Consider the following 20,669-nt stretch of genomic DNA (forward strand, 5'->3'; position numbering starts at 1 on the left):
TCTAGCCTTTCTGATATGGTCAATTTCATAAGGATGCTGGTATGAATAAGAACACTCTGGCCTTTATTTCACTCTGAACTGGGTAGTACCACCCAGTACATGTACCGAGGCTGGCCGTGTTGTTACGCAACTGCTTTGAATTGAAAGCTAAGGTCCTGGAAGTTACACGCTATGTTTATACATTCAATTGACTACAGCAGCAACCTGGACTGGACAGCAGCAGCCTTCTTTGTAGTCAGACAGCCAATGGGGACGCCAAGCCCTGCAACAAAACATGCAAGAAATTTCACATTCAAGAGATGGACCATCGATTGAGGCACATCGCGAATGATGACTGACACCAAAGTTGCCTTTATTTACAAGACCACCAACAGGAAGCAAACACGCCACTGTTGATTTTATTCACAAGAATGCCCACATGATGCATGACTAATCAAAACAAACCAAAAAATGGCTCTGACCACATTAAAACAGCTTTTACTCGTACAGAAAAATGTACCAACATTCTGCAATATTGCAAAATGACGCAAAACAAAACATAAAAAAAAAAAAGAAAAACAAACAATACATACAATACAATACATACATACAATACAATACATACAATACAAAAAAACAAAACAAAAAAGAAAACAAAACAAAAAAAACAAAACAAAAAACAAAACAAAACAATACATACAATACAATACAATACACACAATACATACAAAAATAAAAAAAATAAAATAAAAAAAATAAAAAAAATACAAACAATACAAACAATACAATACAATACAAACAATACAATACAATACAATACAATACATACACTACATACAATACAATACATACAATACATACAATACAATACATACATACAGTACATACAATACAATACATACAATACAATACATACAATAAAAAAAACAAAAATCAAAAAAAAAAAGAAGAAAACAAAACAAAAAAAACAATACACACAATACAATACATACAGTACATACAAAACAAAAAACAAAACAAAAACAAAAAACAAAAAAAAATACATCCAATACAATGCATACAATACAATACATACAATACAATACAATACAAACAATACAATACATACAATACAATACATACAATACATACAATACAATACATACAATACAATACATACAATACATACAATACAATACAAACAATACATACAAACCATACAATACAATACAAACAATACATACAAACAATACAATACATACAAACAATACAATACAAACAATGCAATACAAATACAATACAAATACAATACAAATACAATACAAATACAATACAAACAATACAATACAATACATACATACAATACAATACATACAATACAAAAAAACAAAACAAAACAAAAAAAACAAAACAAAAAACAAAACAAAACAATACATACAATACATACAATACACAATACATACAAAAATAAAAAAAATAAAAAAAATACAAACAATACAATACATACAATACATACAATACATACAATACAATACATACAATACAGTACATACATACAATACATACAATACAATACAATACATACAATACAATACATACATACAATACATACAATACAAAAAAACAAAAAACAAAAAAAAAGAAGAAAAACAAAAAAAACAATACACACAATACAATACATACAGTACATACAAAACAAAAAACAAAAAAAAAAACAAAACAAAAAATACATACAATACAATACAATGCATACAATACAATACATACAATACAATACAATACATACAATACAATACAATACATACAATACGATACATACAATACATACATACAATACATACATACAATACATACAAAACAAAAACCCAAAAACAAAACTAAACAAAAAACAACAAACAAAACAAACAATACAAAACAATACATACATACAATACAAAAAAACAAAAAACAAAACAAAACAAAAAATACATACAATACATACAATACATACAAAACAAAAAAACAAAAAAAAAAACAAAAAACAATACATACATACAATACATATAATACAATACATACAATACAATACATACATACAATACATACAAAACAAAAAAACAAAACAAAAAACAACAAAACAAAAAACACAACAAAACAAACAATACATACAAATCTTGGGATTTCCTGGGTTGAGCTGGCTGGATGAAGTGGCTGGAGAGAGGAAAGTCTGGGAGTCCCGCAATCCGACGTGGATGGCTGGGTGGCTGGATGGATGGGTGGCTGGATGGATGGGTGGCTGGGTGGGTGGGTTGATGGGTTGGGTGGATTGGGTTAGATGGACGGATGGATGGGTGGCTGGCTGGATGGGTGGGTGGGTGGCTGGATGGGTGGGTGGATGGATGGGTGAACAAAAAACAAAACAAAACACAAAAAAACAAAACAAACAATACAATACAAACAATACAATACAAACAATACAATACAAACAATACAATACAAACAATACAATACAATACATACAATACAATACATACATACAATACATACAAACAATACAATACAAATACAATACAAACAATACAATACAAACAATACAATACATACAATACATACAATACAAAAAAACAAAACAGAAAAAAAAAAAAAAAACAATACATACAATACAATACACACAATACATACAATACATACAAAACAAAACAAAAACAAAAAACAATACATACAATACAATACATACAATACAATACAAACAATACAATACATTCAAAACAAAAAAAACAAAAACACAACCAAAAAAAAACAACAAAAAAACAATACATACAATACATATAATACAATACATACAATACAATACAATACATACAATACAATACATACAATACAATACAATACATACAATGCAAAAAAAAACAATACATACAATACAATACACACAATACAATACATACAAAACAAAAAACAAAAACAAAAAAACAAAAAAAAACAATACATACAATACAATACATACAATACAAAAAAAACAAAAAACAAAACAAAAAAAAAACAAAAAAATACATACAATACAATACATACAATACATACAATACATACAATACGATACATACAATACATACAATACGATACACACAATACATACATACAATACAATACAATACATACATACAATACATACAATACAATACAATACATACAAAACCAAAAAAAACAAAAAAAAACAATACATACAATACAATACATACAATACAATACATACAATACATACAATACAATACATACAATACAATACAATACATACAATACATACAATGCAAAAAAAACAAAAAAAAATACATACAATACACACAATACAATACATACAATACATACAAAACAAAACAAAAAAAACAATACATACAATACAATACATATAATACAAAAAAACAAAAAACAAAACCCAAAAAAAAAACAAAAAAATACATACAATACATACAATACAATACATACAAAACAAAAAAAACAAAAACACAACCAAAAAAACCAACAAAAAAACAATACATACAATACATACAATACATATAATACAATACATACAATACAATACATACAATACATACAATACAATACATACATACAATACAATACATACATACAATACAAAGAAAAAAAAAAAAAAAAAAAAAACAATGCATACAATACAATACACACAATACAATACATACAGTACATACAAAACAAAAAACTAAACAAAAAACAAAACAAAAAAAAATAATACATACAATACATACAATACAATACAATACGATACAATACAATACGATACAATACAATACGATACAATACAATACATACAATACAATACATACAAAACAAAAAACAAAACAAAAAACAACAAACAAAACAAAACAATACATACATACAATACAAAAAAAATAAAAAAATACATACAATACAATACATACAATACAATACATACAAAACAAAAAAAACAAAAACCAAAAAAAAACAATACATACAATACATACAATACATATAATACAATACATACAAAACAAAAAACAAAACAAAAAAAACAAAACAAAAAACAACAAAACAAAAAACAAAAAACACAACAAAACAAACAATACATACAAATCTTGGGATTTCCTGGGTTGAGCTGGATGAAGTGGCTGGAGAGAGGAAAGTCTGGGAGTCCCTCCTAAAGCTGCTGCCGCCGCAATCCGACGTCCGGCTAAGCGGTGGATGGCTGGGTGGCTGGATGGATGGGTGGCTTGGGTGGATCGGTTGGGTGGGTTGGGATGGGTTGGGTGGACGGATGGATGGGTGGATGGATGGATGGATGGGTGGGTGGATGGGTTGGATGGACGGATGGATGGGTGGATGGGTTGGATGGGTTGGATGGGTTGGATGGGTGGGTTGGGTGAATGGGTTGGATGGACGGGTGGGTGGATGGACAGATGGACGGACGGGCGGACGGACGGACAGATGGGTGGATGGATGGATTGACATAGAACACAGAATACCCTGCCATACGCTACCATACACACAATGCATACAATACAATACATACAATACAATACCATACAATATCATACCATACTATATGCTCTGCATCTGGGAGTTACAATTATAGACATTGAGTAGAGTGGCAATGGCATGATATTTTTGCAACAATTACACATACCAACTCCAGTTTTATATTTAAAATATGTATACAATTATCAGTATATTGTAATGAGTTATAATAATTACAAAAGTATCCGAATTATAATAATTTAATTTTATCATCCATCAACTCACTCAAAAATGTCGGCATGAATCGAGCAGTCGACTAAACGGGAGAAAATCACGCTCGCAAATGTTTGTTGCATAACGGAAGGCGGGCGGGCGGGCGCCATCTTGGAATAGATTTGAACATGACGTAACAAATTTGTCACATTCATCAGTTTGCATAACACGGAAATAGCACACTATATGTAATGCAACATTGTTAATTTGACGAAACACAACGCCAAAGAGATTTGAAATACTGTAGCGGCAAAACGACAGCCGCGGTGGCCGGGACGAGTGTGAAAAGATTTTCAAGATATTTGTTCGCATCAAACAAACAAGGCGTCCGTCGTGAGAAACGGCAATGAACGACAAACATTTGATAGCTTACCCGAGAAACCGCCACACGGTCGGTGGCGCCTGCATTTGATAACTCGCCTTGAATCCTGCAACAAACAAACAAGGCGTCCGTCGTGAGAAACGCCAATGAACGACAAACATTTCCTAGCATGTTAGCTTACCTGAGAAACCGCCCGCTGCGCGGGTGATTGCACCGGTATTTGACAACTTCCCCAATTCACCCGAAGACATGACGTCACATCCGTCAATTCAAATCTTCCTCGCCTGCTCGTCCAATGGTGCTTTGCACACTAGCGTACCACGTGACAGGCCACTTCACACGCGGGCGGTTGCACCTGTCGCTCACCTCGAGACTGAAAACTGCCTTCAAAAACCTAAGTGCCACTTTGCCCGCCTCCTACCTCTGCCCAAATTCAGTCTGACCAATCACAGCGCAACTGAAATTGGCTTGACCACGCCCACCTCTCCGACAGGCAAGACTGAAACCTGCCTTCAAAAAAAAAAAAAAAAAGTCACAAACTTTATGCAGAAGTGAGTGAAAATCGACAAAGTACAGCTCGCGGGTAAGGTCGGGTCCCGAACCATGGTTCCATCGTGTTAGAGGCAATGACGTTTACCACTTGACCAAAGACTCGTGTCCATGACAGTGACAGAAGGGCAACCAACGCTCACCTCACGACTGAAAACCCAAATAGTGTTGGCTCGTGAGTGAACGATTCGTTCAAAGAGATTCTAAAGATTCAGTTCACCTAAAAGAACTGGAATGCACATCAGTACTTGGGGAGCTTCCGTAGTGGGTCTTTTAGCAGGCCCCGCCCACAAGTACCTCCACATTGGGTCACGTGACTAGCAGCTATTTACATACAATAAAATAAAGTATGAAAACGTTATTTAAAAACACACATAAAATCATACATACACAAGACCAATGCCGCTGGAACGAGCTGGACTAAAGGAAGACATCCGTTTAAATTGAAAGCTAAGGTCCTGGAAGTTACACGCTATGTTTATACATTCAATTGACTACAGCAGCAACCTGGACTGGACAGCAGCAGCCTTCTTTGTAGTCAGACAGCCAATGGGGATGCCAAGCCCTGCAACAAAACATGCAAGAAGTTTCACATTCAAGAGATGCACCATCGGTTGAGGCACATCGCGAATGATGACACCAAAGTTGACTTTATTTACAAGACCACCAACAGGAAGCAAACACACCTCTGTTGATTTTATTCACAAGAATGCCCACATGATGCATGACGATTCAAAACAAACCAAAAAATGGCTCTGACCACATTAAAACAGCTTTTACTCGTACAGAACAATGTACCAACATTCTGCAAGATTCTGAGTTCGGTGGCCATTTTAAAGCAGGGTTGCCAAAGAGGACTTACTGATCGCAACAGAGACAGTTTGTACACTTGTCGTTTGCATCTATGGGTGTCTGGCTACTTGGCTTTTGTCAACAATTTAGAATGCATCCAGCTTTTCTTTGTGTAGTTAAAAATAAAAAATCTGACACTGCATATTTAACAAGTCAATTTTGTTTCAGCCTAACTTTACAATTGTCTTGTCATTGAGAATGTCTCAAATGATTCCAGTTTGTATGCACGATAGACTGCCAATGCTTAAAATGGACCACTTGAATTCAGTTCACAGTTTAATTGCAGTTCAGTGGTACACACACACAATTACAGTACAAACAGTTCATTTCATGATTAAAAAAACAACAGTAAAACAACAATATGGCAAAATGACGCGGCGCTGAGAGAGAAAGAAAGAGGCATCATGCAGATAGCCAGTGTGCACACCCAGTAAAAAAGTGGAGGGAGGGAGGGATTTAGGAAAGAAAGGACAAAAGAAAAAAACAAAGTCATACTCTCCTTAAATGCTGGCTGGGCGCTTTGCCCTCGCCGCATCCGCACCCGTCCGTCTCGTGTCGGCCGCTCATCACGGGCGAAGGTTGGCTCCCCCCCCCGGCCGGTATTCGACGTTTGGACTCATCCTCCGCCTCGTGCCACTGCAAAAAGAAAAACGGCAGTCTGTTGCACGCGGTTCACTTCTGTGGACGTACTCATTACCTGTCTATTAAAGCGTGCTCCTATTTTAAGCTCCCTTTATTAATAGCGTATGTACACATGAATGTTTTTGTTTTCTTTTTATGTCTGTTCCTATATGAAGAATTCAATGCTTATAATTTCTTTCATTGTTGTAAAGTGCTTTGAGCTGCATTTCTTGTATGAAAGGTGCTCTACAAATAAAGTTTTTTATTACTACCCTCTGGTCTCACGGTCCTCTCCAGTCCCTCTCTGCGCAGGCACTCGTCCGATCCACTGCCCCAGCAATCCTGAAAGGCAGACATATTGTGGTGGTTTTGGCAAGGGGAAAAATTCCACTAGCACCCCATCCCCTACCCCCCCCCAACCTTGACTGAGGTAGGTTTGAATCAGGTAACTAGCGGCACGCACGGGCTGGCGCATGTCTCATACGGCCCTCCCGCATTGGAGCGGTCCGGGTTATGAAATGTTTAACCCCTTACAAAAAGGGAGGGAGGGAGGGAGCGAGAGGAGATGAGAAAAAAAGAGGAAAACGTGACGTCACGAAGAGCGTCACGGAGAATCTCCTTGTCCTCGACACCGTCGACGACACTGGGACCCAGTCTGGCAGACATTATACCCTGGTATTCCACAAAGGGCAAGGTATAGCCACGTTCCACCCTGAGTGCACCAGGCCATGCAGGTACTGCCGGGCACGTTGGAGAAAGAGAGCGAGAGAGGGAGGAAGAGGGGGAGGGAGGGGGGCAGGGGGTGTCTACTTTGCCGATTCGTATCTAGAGGGTCACAGCAACCCAAATGCCCGTGCGTGCTACTAGTTACCCTATTCAAACCGACAGGGGTAGGGAAAGCACAAAAGAAAAAACAAAGTCATACTCCCCCCAAAACGCTGGCTGCATCTGCACCCATCAGTCTCGTGTGAGCCGCTGGTCACGGGCCAAGGTCCGGGTCTACTCCGGCCGGTGTTGGACTCGTCTTCCGCCTCGCACAAGTGCAAAAAGACAAACGGCTCTCAGTTGCATGCGGCTCACATCTGTCAACGTACTCATGACCTGCCCTCTCCCTGGTCTTGTGGGTGCAGCCCAGTCCCTCCGGGTGCAGGCTGGCGCTCGTCCCATCCGCCGCCCTGGCAACCCTGAACGGCAGACAAATAAGGAAATCAAATTAAAACTAACAAGTGCGTTGCATATTGGATTGCCATGTCACCACCTCTGGCCAGCCTTGGCCAGTCATGCATCAGGCTCCTCGTCAACACTTGGCGACTGCTTTCTTTGGGTGATTCCTTCCTTTGCACCCCGCTCACCAATCGCGGGTCTGGTGGCCTCCGTCCACCGGCTCTTTGTTTCATACATCGTCTCTTCCACCTTGCAAGACAAGCACAAAAGTCTCGCTGCGCCGTCGCTTGCGCTTGCCGTCGCTTGCGCTTGCCGTCGCTTGCGCTTGCCGTCGCTTGCGCGGTCGCTTGCGCGGTCGCTTGCGCTTGCCGTCGCTTGCGCTTGCCGTCGCTTGCGCGGTCGCTTGCGCTTGCCGTCGCTTGCGCGGTCGCTTGCGCTTGCCGTCGCTTGCGCGGTCGCTTGCCGTCGCTGCGCGGTCGCTTGCGCTTGCCGTCGCTGCGCGGTCGCTTGCGCTTGCAGTCGCTTGCGCTTGCCGTCGCTTGCGCTTGCCGTCGCTTGCGCTTGCCGTCGCTGCGCGTTTGGCACTCAATGAGGGCTGCACAACATTTTGGAATACCAACGATATGGCAGTATTGGGCCAGACCACAGCATTGAGCAAAGTTGTGCAAAATTTTAGGATGGAGAGGAACTATTTGATCGCAATGACATCACTTAGACCAGTTAACTTTAACTTGCATCAATGACTTATCTTCTAAACTCATTACAAATAGTTAGGAGGCCAGAAAACATGTTTCATTTGCCACATGAATAGAAAAATATCTTTGTTTTCCTAAAGTGCATGTCAACGACCTATACCACCATATGACGGTTTTCCAATCCAGGTGCAGCCCTACACACACGTCACCCACCATTGGTGTCCAAATGGTAGCCTCGGGCCAACTTGATCAACACACCACACGAATGAACGCAACACTGCTTTGTAGCACAAAATATGAATGGCAACATTTTGTGATTGATTGAATGAATTTGTGTCAAAGAATTCTCAATTTGATTCAGTACGCAGCCCTCAAACAGACATTTGGACACCGCCGGTGTGAACTAAAAAGAAAAGAAAAAAATCCATTTCACATGCACAAGCTGCGCAGGTCGACGCCTCCAGGGAAGCGGGTCTCCCTCAGAACTCTGCTACTTCAGAGCGATGCCACAGCGGTCCGTCCACCTCTGAGCAGATCGTGTCGCGTCCCGGTCGCCATCTGCACAAACAGAAACAAATGTTAGAAACTCAAAGAGCACCCCAAGTTGTAGGTCACTTGCTTACTTGATCACAGCGGTTAGGTACTCTTGGTGACGGTCACCGGGTCGAATCGGGCCATGCACCCCCCTTTTGCGTCCGGCCTGCAAAAGGTAGAACATGCAATGAGTTGGGCGCTGCTCACATCATTAAGTCTTCACCGTGGACCGGCTCGCCCCAACACCGCCCCCTACACCTACAGAACAAAGGACGCACAGTGGTACGTTAGGCTTCGATCAAGCACGACAGTGCTAGGTTAGAAAAAGACACAATGTGACTGTCTCGCTTCAACACCTAGGGGAGAACAAAGAACACAAGTACCACAGTGGTAGGTTAGGGTTAGAGGAAGTGCAACAGTGGTAGGTTAGAAAAAGAAAATGTCACAAGTCAAATTGCAAAATTGGACATTCGGGATCGGCTCGCTCCGACGCCACCCTACACCGAGGGGAAAGAACAAAGAAGACAGCAACTACGACAGTGGCAGGTTAGAAAAAGATACACAATGGTACAAGTCGTATGGCAAAATTGGACATTCAGCTCCACGTCAAAGTTCAGTTTTGTGTCCATCCACGGAACCACGTCCTCCCCCAAGTGGGCCGTCAATGGCAACCAAGCACAAGACAACGCTGGATCCAGACCAGCCACAACCACAGCGCACCTCGAAAGCAAGACCAACCATCAGAGCCCTAAACACTGTCCACACCTGCAACCTTTCCGTCGTGCACCCATAACCAAAGGCAACCACACTGCCCCCTCCTGGGCACATGATCCGCACACGTCGACTTTTGCAGCGCGATGCTTGATTCTTGACTTGATATGGCCATTGCTCCTTTGCATATGGCCATTGCTCCTTTGCATATGGCCATTGCTCCTTTGCTCCTTTGCATATGGCCATTGCTCCTTTGCATATGGCCATTGCTCCTTTGCATATGGCCATTGCTCCTTTGCATATGGCCATTGCTCCTTTGCTCCTTTGCATATGGCCATTGCTCCTTTGCATATGGCCATTGCTCCTTTGCTCCTTTGCATATGGCCATTGCTCCTTTGCTCCTTTGCATATGGCCATTGCTCCTTTGCTCCTTTGCATATGGCCATTGCTCCTTTGCTCCTTTGCATATGGCCATTGCTCCTTTGCTCCTTTGCATATGGCCATGGCTCCTTTGGATAGGCCATGGCTCCTTTGGATAGGCCATGGCTCCTTTGGATAGGCCATGGCTCCTTTGGATAGGCCATCGCTCCTTTGGATAGGCCATTGTGCATTTTCATATAGAATTGTCCCATTCGGCTCCTCTTGCAGCCTACAAAAACACAGACCGCCATTAATTGTGTGCTGGGAAGCTAAAACTCGACAACCATTGTGTGTTGGGAAGTTGAAACTTGACAAAAACAGGTTTTCACCTGATTTAGGACTACTCTTCCTCAGTGTCCTCAACATCACTGAAAGGGCTCCTTCAAGAGCCTCCTGCTTGCTTTGTATAGAAGGATGCTGGCTGGGCGGCAGTTTTTAGTGCTACAAAAGACAAGCAAATGATTGCAACAAAAATAGACATTGAGTCGAGTGCCAATGGCATGATTTTTTACCAACAATTATACATACTAGGAGTTTTACATTTGAAAAAAAATATTATATTGTAGTAAGTTATGATAATTGATCAAAATTATAGTTCATATTTGAATTTGATACATTCTAAGTAGAGTTTTACATTTGAAAAAAAATATAATCATCACATTGTAGTAAATTATGATAATTATTCAGGATTATAATTCATATTTTAATTTCATCATTCATCAACTCCCCTCACATTGGACAGATGATCCAGGTTGGCGGCGTCCAAGACGGGAGAAAATAACCCGGGCAAATGTTTGTTGCGGGCGGGCGCCATCTTTGAATGGATTTGGTCCGATTTGGACATGACGTAACATATACGTTGCATTCACCAGTTTGCATTCACCAGTTTGCATGACATGGAAATGGCACACGCATCATATAAAATAATTTAAAAAATGGTTAAGTTGACTAGAGTCAAACTAACATTTCCTATAGTCAGACAAACACGCGCTTATCGGCGGCGTCATTTACGAACCGTCTACAGACAGACGAATGAAAAAAAATGCTGGCCAGCATGAAAAAAAACAACCGTGAAAGACATTTAAAACACCACCAAAACGCGCAACGACGCGACGCGACGCGACGCAAAGTGGATTGTGGCGTGCCGTGTCGTGCCGTGTCGAAACCTCAAGCACTCCCTAGACAGCGAAAATCCTGCAAGAAATAATAAATGGCATCGTAAGAAACTGCAAACATTTGCTCACGGGCTAAATGGCCTGCGGTCTACAATTTACCTCCAGGCCCACCGTCGCGGTGGACGTGACGTTGCCGAGTCACGAGAGTACGACAATCCTGCGACAAACAAAATAAATTGAAAAAAAAGGCTTGTGAGAAAAAGCAACAAAGCGTGCCGTCGTGAGAAACGGCAGGAGACGACAAACATTTGCTAGCATGCTCGCTTACCTGAGAAACCGTCCGCCGCCGCCGCCGGCCCGCGCTCGGTGGCACCTGCATATGATAACTCCCCTTGAGCGAGCACACCTGTCTTCAATTGACCTAAAGCCCTGACGTCACATCCGTCGATTCAAATCTTCTTCTCCTGATCGTCCAACGGCGCTCGGCACACTGACGCCACCAGGTGGTCGCCTGTCATGGTGACTACTGTGGAAAGGCTTGCTTCGGACTATCCGTTGAAACTTTCAACACCGAACATGTTTGGATGGAGGATACCCTATCAATATGACCAAATCTCCTTTGGTTTCCGAGCAGGCTCTGGTCGAGTGGTTAACGCCATTGCCTTCAATCAAATGAAAATATTTGTATCGAGTATATTTGTAAACGTGCTTTTGTTGTGCAATTAACCCTTTATTTATTTATTCTCTTTTTTTTTTAACCTCGTGTAGTGTACCTACACATATTGTCATAGAAAATGTCTAATTTTTATGTTTTAATTGGCGCATATAAAAACAAGGAATAAGACGCCAGACACGTTTTAACATAAATGTTTATTAAAAATAATAATATCAAAAGCAAATTTCAAACCAGCAATCTAATGTGAAATTGCAGTAGATATATTGGATAACAATATTTAGGCGTATATAGGTATACACGTTATTTAAAAACGACTATAAGTGTTATACTACGACACAAGTGTTTACCAGCTCAGTGGCCTAAGAGGAGAGTGTCCGCCCTGAGACTGGGAGGTTGTGGGTTCAAACCCCTGCCGAGTCATACCAGTGACTATAACAATGGTACCCATTTCTTCCTTGCTTGGCACTCAGTGGAAGGGGTTGAAATGGGGCCCCCCCCTGCTGCTCACTTATACTTACAGTCCGAAAACTACGGTAAGTTCAAAAATATCAGAGGAAGTGATAAACAACTGTGGTGATTTGGTTGCATAAGCAAGCCTAACCCTAAGCACAGCAAAAGCGAGAGCAAGCCTAACACAAACCCAAACCCTAAGCACAGCAAGAGCTCTGGTCGAGTGGTTAACGCCATTGCCTTCAATCAAATGAAAATATTTGTATCGAGAGTTCATCCTAAAATGAATTGTTCTTGCAAAAATTCTGCCTGCCGCCGTTGCAGTGCTCCCGTGAACTCATTTTCAAGTCAGTTGCTAAGAAACACCACACCGTTGCACAGAGACAATTCTTGAGTCATATCAAATCAATGATTTTCAAACGGGTCCACCACAAGTTTTTCCCTCATGGCTACAAAGATCTTTAGATCTTTTCGTTCACTCTCGTTCACTGAAAACATTTGTTCTTTTGAACCCATCGTTCACTCACGAGCCAACACTACACTGCAGGAGTGATACACACACACACACACACAATGATACGACAAACACGATGACACGACTTTTCACGCACCTGCACTTAACGAGGGAATCTTGGGAAACATGTTGGAACGCTGCCCCGAGGACTAGAGCTTGACACCTGTGACCTTTGACCATGATATTTCCCTCATAGAGTGGCCTGTTATTAGGTACACTTGAAAAGGGCGGTGTACCTATTGGAGTGTCCGTGTCATTCCCTCGTTAAGTGCAGGTGCGTGAAACGTTTCAGCTCCTTTTGAACGTGAAAGTGGCTAAAACTTTTCACGCACCTGCACTTAACGAGGATCACTTGGAAAACATGTTGGAACGCGGCCCCGAGGACTCAGATAACACACACAAGGCAGCACTGGTTTAACCCTATTTTATTGGCTACTAAAGGCCAAAAAGGTCTCTTAAAAAACACACATCAAACAAGACAATATAAATTACAAATATAAGATCTTTCTTTTGACAGCATTTAAATAAGAAAAAGGAACGACAACAACACGAGTAACATAAGACAAATGACATTATTCCTTGTTACACTGTGGTACAATATTGGTAAAGAAGTCAATATGACTTAAAATTGTGCAAATCTCCACCCTTAAAAATAATGAAGAATATACATTATGTGATTGAGTAGGTGGAATGGTTTTCAATGACGTTGTGTGAAGCTCATAAAGGAAGCTAAGAACATCTTTAAACATCATCAAGCGTCAGTGTACAGTGATTTCAACTTTACATCATAGTTTTCTATACTTCTATTTCGTCATGTTCATGCAAGAGGGTGCTCTTTTGGTTATCAAAAACTCACATCTTGGTCCATATCACTGGCCTCTTTAAAAAAAAAAAAAAAAAGATTTCCTTGCTGGAATTGATCATCTGTATAGCGATTTAATGCCTGATGCAATCTGGTGGAAAATATAAACAACCCCAGCAATTTTCAAGAGTCAAGAGTAAAACCCATTTTCATCTCGATGGGTTTTCAATGGGCAAAAGTGTCCATGATCGAGCCACAAGGTTCAATTTGATGTAAACAGTACAGTAGATTATTGATATCTATATTAAAGAGCTGAGGTTGGAAATCCTAATACCTCCAATCCTTGGGATGTTTTGCAGTAACACAGCTAAAATAAAATAAAAGGAAGCAAATTGGACTCAAAAAACCCAGAAGGTTAAATTTGCCTGAAAAAAAAAAAATGGCCTCCAACCCAAAACTACTATAGACCAGTTTTTTTAACTGGCTTTGCATTAACGTTGCAGGTTCTCAGCCTCCAAACAACTGCTGATGAGCTTTGACTTGTTGGGAAATTCTGGTCGGATTGGCGGTGCAGCGGACGTGCTACGACTCGCAGCAGTCAAAACCTTCCCACTTGTTGCCGACTTCTCATCTGTGACTCGGGAATGCCGGGAAAGGAGACCGCACCCTCTTTTCCCGCATCTATGTTGAGGGCCTTGGATGAGGTGTGAGGGTGAAAACCTCCACCACATGAACCAAGTTTAACAATAAAGAAAGAATAGTCCAAAATCTACCTCTTTCTCCCCCTCTTTTGTCTTGACCTTGTCCGCTATGTGTTTTTTGCTTTAAGATTTCCCCTCGATCACGGCAGGGGCGATCATCATCATACTGGATTTGAGAGGGTAGTAGCGCCCCCTCCAGGTCTTCCAGAAGATTCCCTGCTTTCTCTGGTGCCGCTGTTTGGGCGGCGGACTTTGGAAGAATCGCCCATTGAGGTTGGACTGACCACAGTTACTGAACCACCAGCCACCTATGGTGCAAAAAAATGGGAAGTAGGTTAGATGAGAACTGAAAGTCCACATGTGTTGCTACTCCGTTTGTGTTCAGCACTGGCATCAGTGCTAGTGTCATTAGCCCATCTATTGCCTTTTGCATTGGGTGTTAGCATTAAGCTAGCAGACTTGTGAGGTAGCTAAACACGCCAAGTGTCATTTTCTTTATCTTAAGTTTAAACTTGAACTGGAAGTGGCAATAAACAGCATGAAAAAAATATCACTTTTTTGCTCTGGTGCAGAGCTATTAACAAGTGTAGGTGTTCTTCAAACATCTCACCGGAAAGATGCTTGGCGCAGTTGGTGTCCTTCTTGTGGTCGTTGTCATGGTCGCGGGTGGAGAAAGGCAGACCGGAAGCGGCGTCGGAGCCCAGCGAGCTTTCCAGAGGACTGAAAGTGCCGACCTCCTGAATCTGGAGCAAGTACTTGCTCTCCGCTCCACCCAGGTGGAAAGGTAGGCTGATGGACGCCAAGTCATCCCCCCAGTCGGACAGCTTGATTTTCAGGATGTAGCCGCCGTTCTTGGCTATTGAATAGATCTTTTCCAATCCTAACCAGAACTCGCCTAAAAAAACAAACAAACACAAAAAAACGGTGGTCAGTGGAATGGCAGCCAAGGTCGTCACAGCTTTAAGACTTTAAGGATTGAGGAACCACAGGGATGAAAATGTGACGAAGTGTAGGGTTCAAATTTACCATTGAGGCTGCCAAAGCCTTTCTCGTAGGCAGACCACAGCTGGTCAAAGTCCACAGAACCGTCCTGTCGCTTTTGGACCACAGTCCATCCGCCATCTGGGTAGACACGCAGAAAAAAAATGGTGTCATTTTCAAGACTAACATAGAATTTCTACTGGAAACTTAAGCGTAAAAAGTGTTCCCCCTCCACTCACCAGCTGTCATCTCACAAAAGACTGGGAAGGGGTCCATGTTTTCTGGCTGGATGGTGTAGACCCCGCTGGTGGTCTCCCCTCGCAGGAACAGCTCGTGGCAGTCTGATGCCAACTCTAGAAGAGGAAGAAAAATAATGGGTCAATACATTTTTACTAAATTCCAAAATACTTCTTACACACATCCAATAATAATATTTTTTTTGTACTCATAAGTAGGTCACTGAAAGTAGTGTTGGCAAATAAAACGATCCTTCCAAGTTGTCTTATCTTGGCAATAGAACACAATGTCTGACATGCTCTCTGACCCTGTAACAACCACTGCAGAGATTGTGTGAGAACTTCTCCTGAGGCTATCAATATGACCTTTCTCCCAGTTCCCAAGCACGCTTCCCTAAGTCAATCGCCACTCTCCTTTAAATTCCTCGTAGCGCCATCCGAGGCAACCCCCCTCCACATCCCACAGGAATGCCTTCCCCACGTGCGAAGCAGCCTGTTGATGATGTAGGCGTGCATGGCCGGTGCATGCCTTGCGCATGGCCAAGACATGCTCTGTGCATGTTCGGCGAGTTATGGGCCTGCAGTTGTTTTTGTAGTGAGGTGTCTTTTAGGCCTGTCACGTGTCAAATCAATCCACTGATTAAAATTTACAGCTTTGTATCATTCACCATGTATTTTTTTTATATTTTACAAAAATTATTATTTTATTTTTCTAATTAATTGATGTTATCTGTTTAAGTTCTACTTCATTTCCATGTTTTCTACTTGATGTGATTTCATGTCTCATAGTTACCAGACACACCGATCCAATTACATGTCAATCGTCTCGGTTATCCTCTTGTTTATTGTTTAAGTGCAGACCTCATTTGCATTTATCGACCTTTACCCCAGAAACGTGAACCCTTGGTGAGTTGTGACTGTGTGGCGCTTCAGGGCAGGGGGTTCTTCTGAACTTTAACACACTTCTTAGTCATTAAGATGAGAGCGCCGGAGGAGGAGGAGGAGGTGGGTGTTGTTTGCGAGGATGGGGGAGGAGGAGGGATGTCTGACTCCCTGACAGAACTGGGTGAAAGGTTGCTTGTTGTTCAGGGATGCACACGATAGCAAGTGGGATGTTGCCAATAATGTACTGAAGATATGTGTACAAAGTTCACAGATACGTTCACAGGCAGGCGTAAGAACAAATTGTATTCCAGGGAAGTCTTGTACGCAATAATCAGCGGGAGTGTAATCCGCTTTCCGTGCGTGACCCCGACTGACTGTTCTTGAGACCGAAGAACTTTCCCCCACTTGACATTTTGCCAGAGAGATTTTTAGCAAAGATTTTTAGCACTGCACTGCACTGTATTGTATCGACAGAGAACAAAATAAATACACAAGTGTCATTACTGAACGTGTTGTAGTATTTGTTTGCTGGTGTGGCCTCGTAAGTGACATCACGACTTGGAAGTTTGATTGCGGGATTTACGGCGAGTGTTTGTGCGTTTGTGTGTGTCAGGATTCGTTCAAGATTGCGACATTCATAAGCAGTTTTTGGTGCTCCAAAATTAAACTTGCTTCACCTCTTTTAATCTTCTATTGTTCTGTCCTAATTAAGGCGCTCAAATTACGTCTGCCAAGTGCTGGAGTCAAGCTGGGCAAAGGAGCGTGTTTCCAAATTGATTCTGTTCCTTGATCGTAATTGCGAGTGATTTAAGCTTCTTTGGTGGCTTCACTCAACAGATGGTCAGCCACATTTGGCGTCAGATTGTGTGCCACTTAAGGCGGCGTGTCAGAATTGATTTCGGACACCTTTTGGCTTTTACTTACCGACTGGTGAGTCACGTTGCTCGGCCCCGCCGCTTGCAACGAAGCCTTCGGTGTTGGTGAACGACCTTTGCCTTGACTGTTGAATCTGGAAGGAAAAAAACACACAGTTGATATTTTGATCTCCCAGCGTTGCTACTTTCCAGGTGATAATATAATTTTTTGATGTAATTACAGTTTCAAATGTGCTATTTATTTTTGGGCCCTTGAAAACTCACTTATTTACTGTCTATGTACATAATTTGGTGGCATCTTGATGCCAACAATCTTTTAAAATGAGTTGAGTAACTTCAATTAGAACTTGTTTGCTGCCATTTAACTACTCAAATTGAAGATGAGTTTGTTTTATTATCACGTTTGTATTGGTGAAAACAATACAATAATAATAATACAATACATTTTAATGGTGTGAAAGTTGCTTGGGTAGTCTGAAAAATGAATACATTTAGCAAACAAAGTGCTAAACTGGCATCAACGTGCTCACCTGACTTTGCAGGGTTCTAATGCGCACGTTCTGCTTGTCGAGCTTCTCCTGCTGCAGTTTCATTCGTGCCATCAGATCGTCGATGCGTCTGTTTTGAGCCTCCAGCATTATCTAAAAGAAAAAAAATACACGCATTAATTCAAAAATTGGCATTTGATCATCATCAATAAGCCTTGTTTTCCTTTTTAATTGCACCTTTGCGTAAAATTCGCTTCATCTGCAGACACCGGCATTTGTTCGTTGCAACAAAGTGAAACTACCATTTTCCCTCCACCCGGCCCACGGGTGGTTATGTAATAGAGAGTGCGGATGTGTCCAATATACACGGCTTCGAAAAGTTTCAGTCGGCTACGCTGCCTTGATTCCACGCACGTACAACACGTACAACACGTTGATCGCGATACCCTAACCCTAACACCCCCCCCCCCCCCCCCCCCACTGCAGCGCTTCCACACACGTATATTTCTTGCCACATTATGGATAATTTGTGCACAAAATATTTTGTGGTCACAATTTAATCATTTGTTACCACAAGTTATTCAATTGTAGCCATGTATGAATATAGCATGTACACAAAATACTCATAAATATTAGCCACCAAGTATTGCAATGTGTTCACAAAATACAAATTAATAATATTCTTATCATTCCTGGACAAATAGGTAAACAAATCAAGCACACCTTCGTGCAGGACATCCTGGTTCTAACAGAGGTGCGCTTCATTTGTTTGTCAAGGTGTCCTGAGTTTGGAAGAATACTAAACACTCAAATGAGTATTTTATGCACACGTGACGTCATATCATATTCGTGGCCACAATTTTCATTTGTGTCACGACAGGGACTGTGTAGCTTTCCCTGAATGAACTTTTTGTGACTGCTGACATTGTGAAGCACCTTGTGAGTCCCGAAAAGTCCTCAATGGTAAACGTCTTCTTACCTGGATGCTGTGTGCATCTGTGCCATTCTTCATGTCCCCCTGTACTGAATTTTCCAGACTCTCCTCCAGCCGGCTCAACCTGTCCTTCAACGCCGCCCTCTCCTGCCGCATCTCGTCCGTGGTCTCCCTCAGCTCGGCCGTGACATTGAGCAGCTGCCCCTCTCTGTCCTCCAGCCCCCGGGCCCGAGCCTTCAGGGCCTCCCCCTCGGCCCTCAGCCTCTGGCTCTCCTTGCCCAGTTCGCCGACGGTGCGGTTGTAGACCTTGAGCTTGGTGAAGATGTCCCTCATCTGGACTTTGGTTTTGTCCACATGCTCCTTGAGACCCTGGCCCAGCTGCAGGAGGCCGTGAGCAATGACATTGACATCGTCCCAGGCTGCGAACTGCACACGTTTCTCCTTCTCCGTGCTCCCTTTCTTCTCCAGTGGAAAGCCCATGGCCATGATAAGCACCAGGCACAGAGTCAGAGTGGCGAGCGTGGTCTTCATTGTCTCCAGGTGTCTGTCTCTTCTCTCTTTTAGGTTTGAATGTTCGAGCTGTGGCTCCTGGCCGGACAGTCAAAGCTCAGATGTTATATACTTCCACAGCCCTCGTGTCTAAGCTGCAAGCGACTCGTCATTGGTTCCCTCAGGAGAAGGAGGGCCGCACCCTCGCTCAGATTTCTGTCCCTCCTCCACCTCTCTGTTAGCCAGGCGGAGGGGGATCATGATTGTATGAACCCATCGTCTCGAGAGAGATATCCTGTAGGTTCATTGTACAATGTGAGATTGATTCTACAGGGAAGGTCAAAGTTCATGACTCGTTTGATACGCAGTCGTCCTATATGCTTTTTTTTTTTTTTTTTACAGTATACAAGGAAGACCAAATTCAGTGTTGTACAATCCTTGGCAACAATTATGCGACGTCCATTCTAAGAGGATGTTCATTCAGTTGTTTCAATTAGAAGACAAAAGACCCCAGCAGATCACATAGATGGCAAAAAACTAATTTCAAATAGCAACTTTTTGCCTTTAACAATCAGGAATAAAAAAAAAAGTGGTAGTCAGGGACAGTTACATTTTTAGACAAAGGAGAAGGAAAAAAAATATGGAATCATTCAATTTTGAGGAATAAAATTATGGCATCACACTGTACATTTCTATTCCCTAAACTAACACCTGCATCAGATTAGCTCTGCTTGCTAACACACTTTGGACCAAGTGTCAAATTTCTTAAGGAAAGTAAAATCTTTACGCAATGTTGGAAAAAACTGTTGGTTGTTCACAGGCCTTGACCAAGAACAAACAACACGGAAAGGTTGTTCAAGGGTTGGGGAGTCGTTCACTGGGCTGAAAAAATATCATCATTTATGTAATAACTCAACTTTCATTGCAATATAGTCGAGTACAAAAAAAAATCAT

The 20,669-nt window shown here is 41.6% G+C and overlaps 1 protein-coding gene and 1 long non-coding RNA gene across 3 annotated transcripts in view; both read right to left on the reverse strand.

Moving 5' to 3' along the window:
- Positions 1–12,355, reverse strand: part of LOC148387767 (uncharacterized) — a 12,481-nt gene extending 126 nt beyond the window's left edge. Inside the window, exons 1-14 of one of the 2 annotated variants that reach the window (XR_015862680.1) lie at positions 12,013–12,355; positions 11,844–11,901; positions 11,303–11,763; positions 10,899–11,010; positions 9,528–10,798; positions 8,304–9,462; positions 7,318–8,229; positions 5,626–7,060; positions 5,445–5,533; positions 5,205–5,378; positions 5,075–5,129; positions 4,045–4,183; positions 2,107–2,316; positions 1–262 (exon numbers count right to left, since the gene is read on the reverse strand). The exon at positions 1–262 is cut by the window's left edge and continues 126 nt beyond it. This is a non-coding gene — a long non-coding RNA (uncharacterized LOC148387767). Of the gene's footprint in view, positions 263–2,106; positions 2,317–4,044; positions 4,184–5,074; positions 5,130–5,204; positions 5,379–5,444; positions 5,534–5,625; positions 7,061–7,317; positions 8,230–8,303; positions 9,463–9,527; positions 10,799–10,898; positions 11,764–11,843; positions 11,902–12,012 lie in introns of both variants that reach the window. The other variant, XR_015862679.1, reaches the window with a different exon arrangement.
- A 1,378-nt stretch (positions 12,356–13,733) lies between these two features.
- angptl4 (angiopoietin like 4) lies at positions 13,734–19,840 on the reverse strand. Its single transcript, XM_088396834.1, has 7 exons — positions 19,272–19,840; positions 18,335–18,445; positions 17,854–17,938; positions 16,048–16,161; positions 15,854–15,949; positions 15,438–15,722; positions 13,734–15,135 (listed from the first exon to the last, which is right to left on the reverse strand). Exons 1-7 carry the CDS (start codon positions 19,755–19,757, stop codon positions 14,951–14,953), a joined length of 1,362 nt encoding a protein of 453 aa, XP_088252960.1. The 5' UTR covers positions 19,758–19,840; the 3' UTR covers positions 13,734–14,950.
- Positions 19,841–20,669: the final 829 nt, after the last annotated feature.

This window comes from Syngnathus floridae, chromosome 14 (genome assembly GCF_059516105.1).
Source record: "Syngnathus floridae isolate MCC-2025c chromosome 14, RoL_Sflo_1.0, whole genome shotgun sequence".
NCBI lineage: Eukaryota > Metazoa > Chordata > Actinopteri > Syngnathiformes > Syngnathidae > Syngnathus > Syngnathus floridae.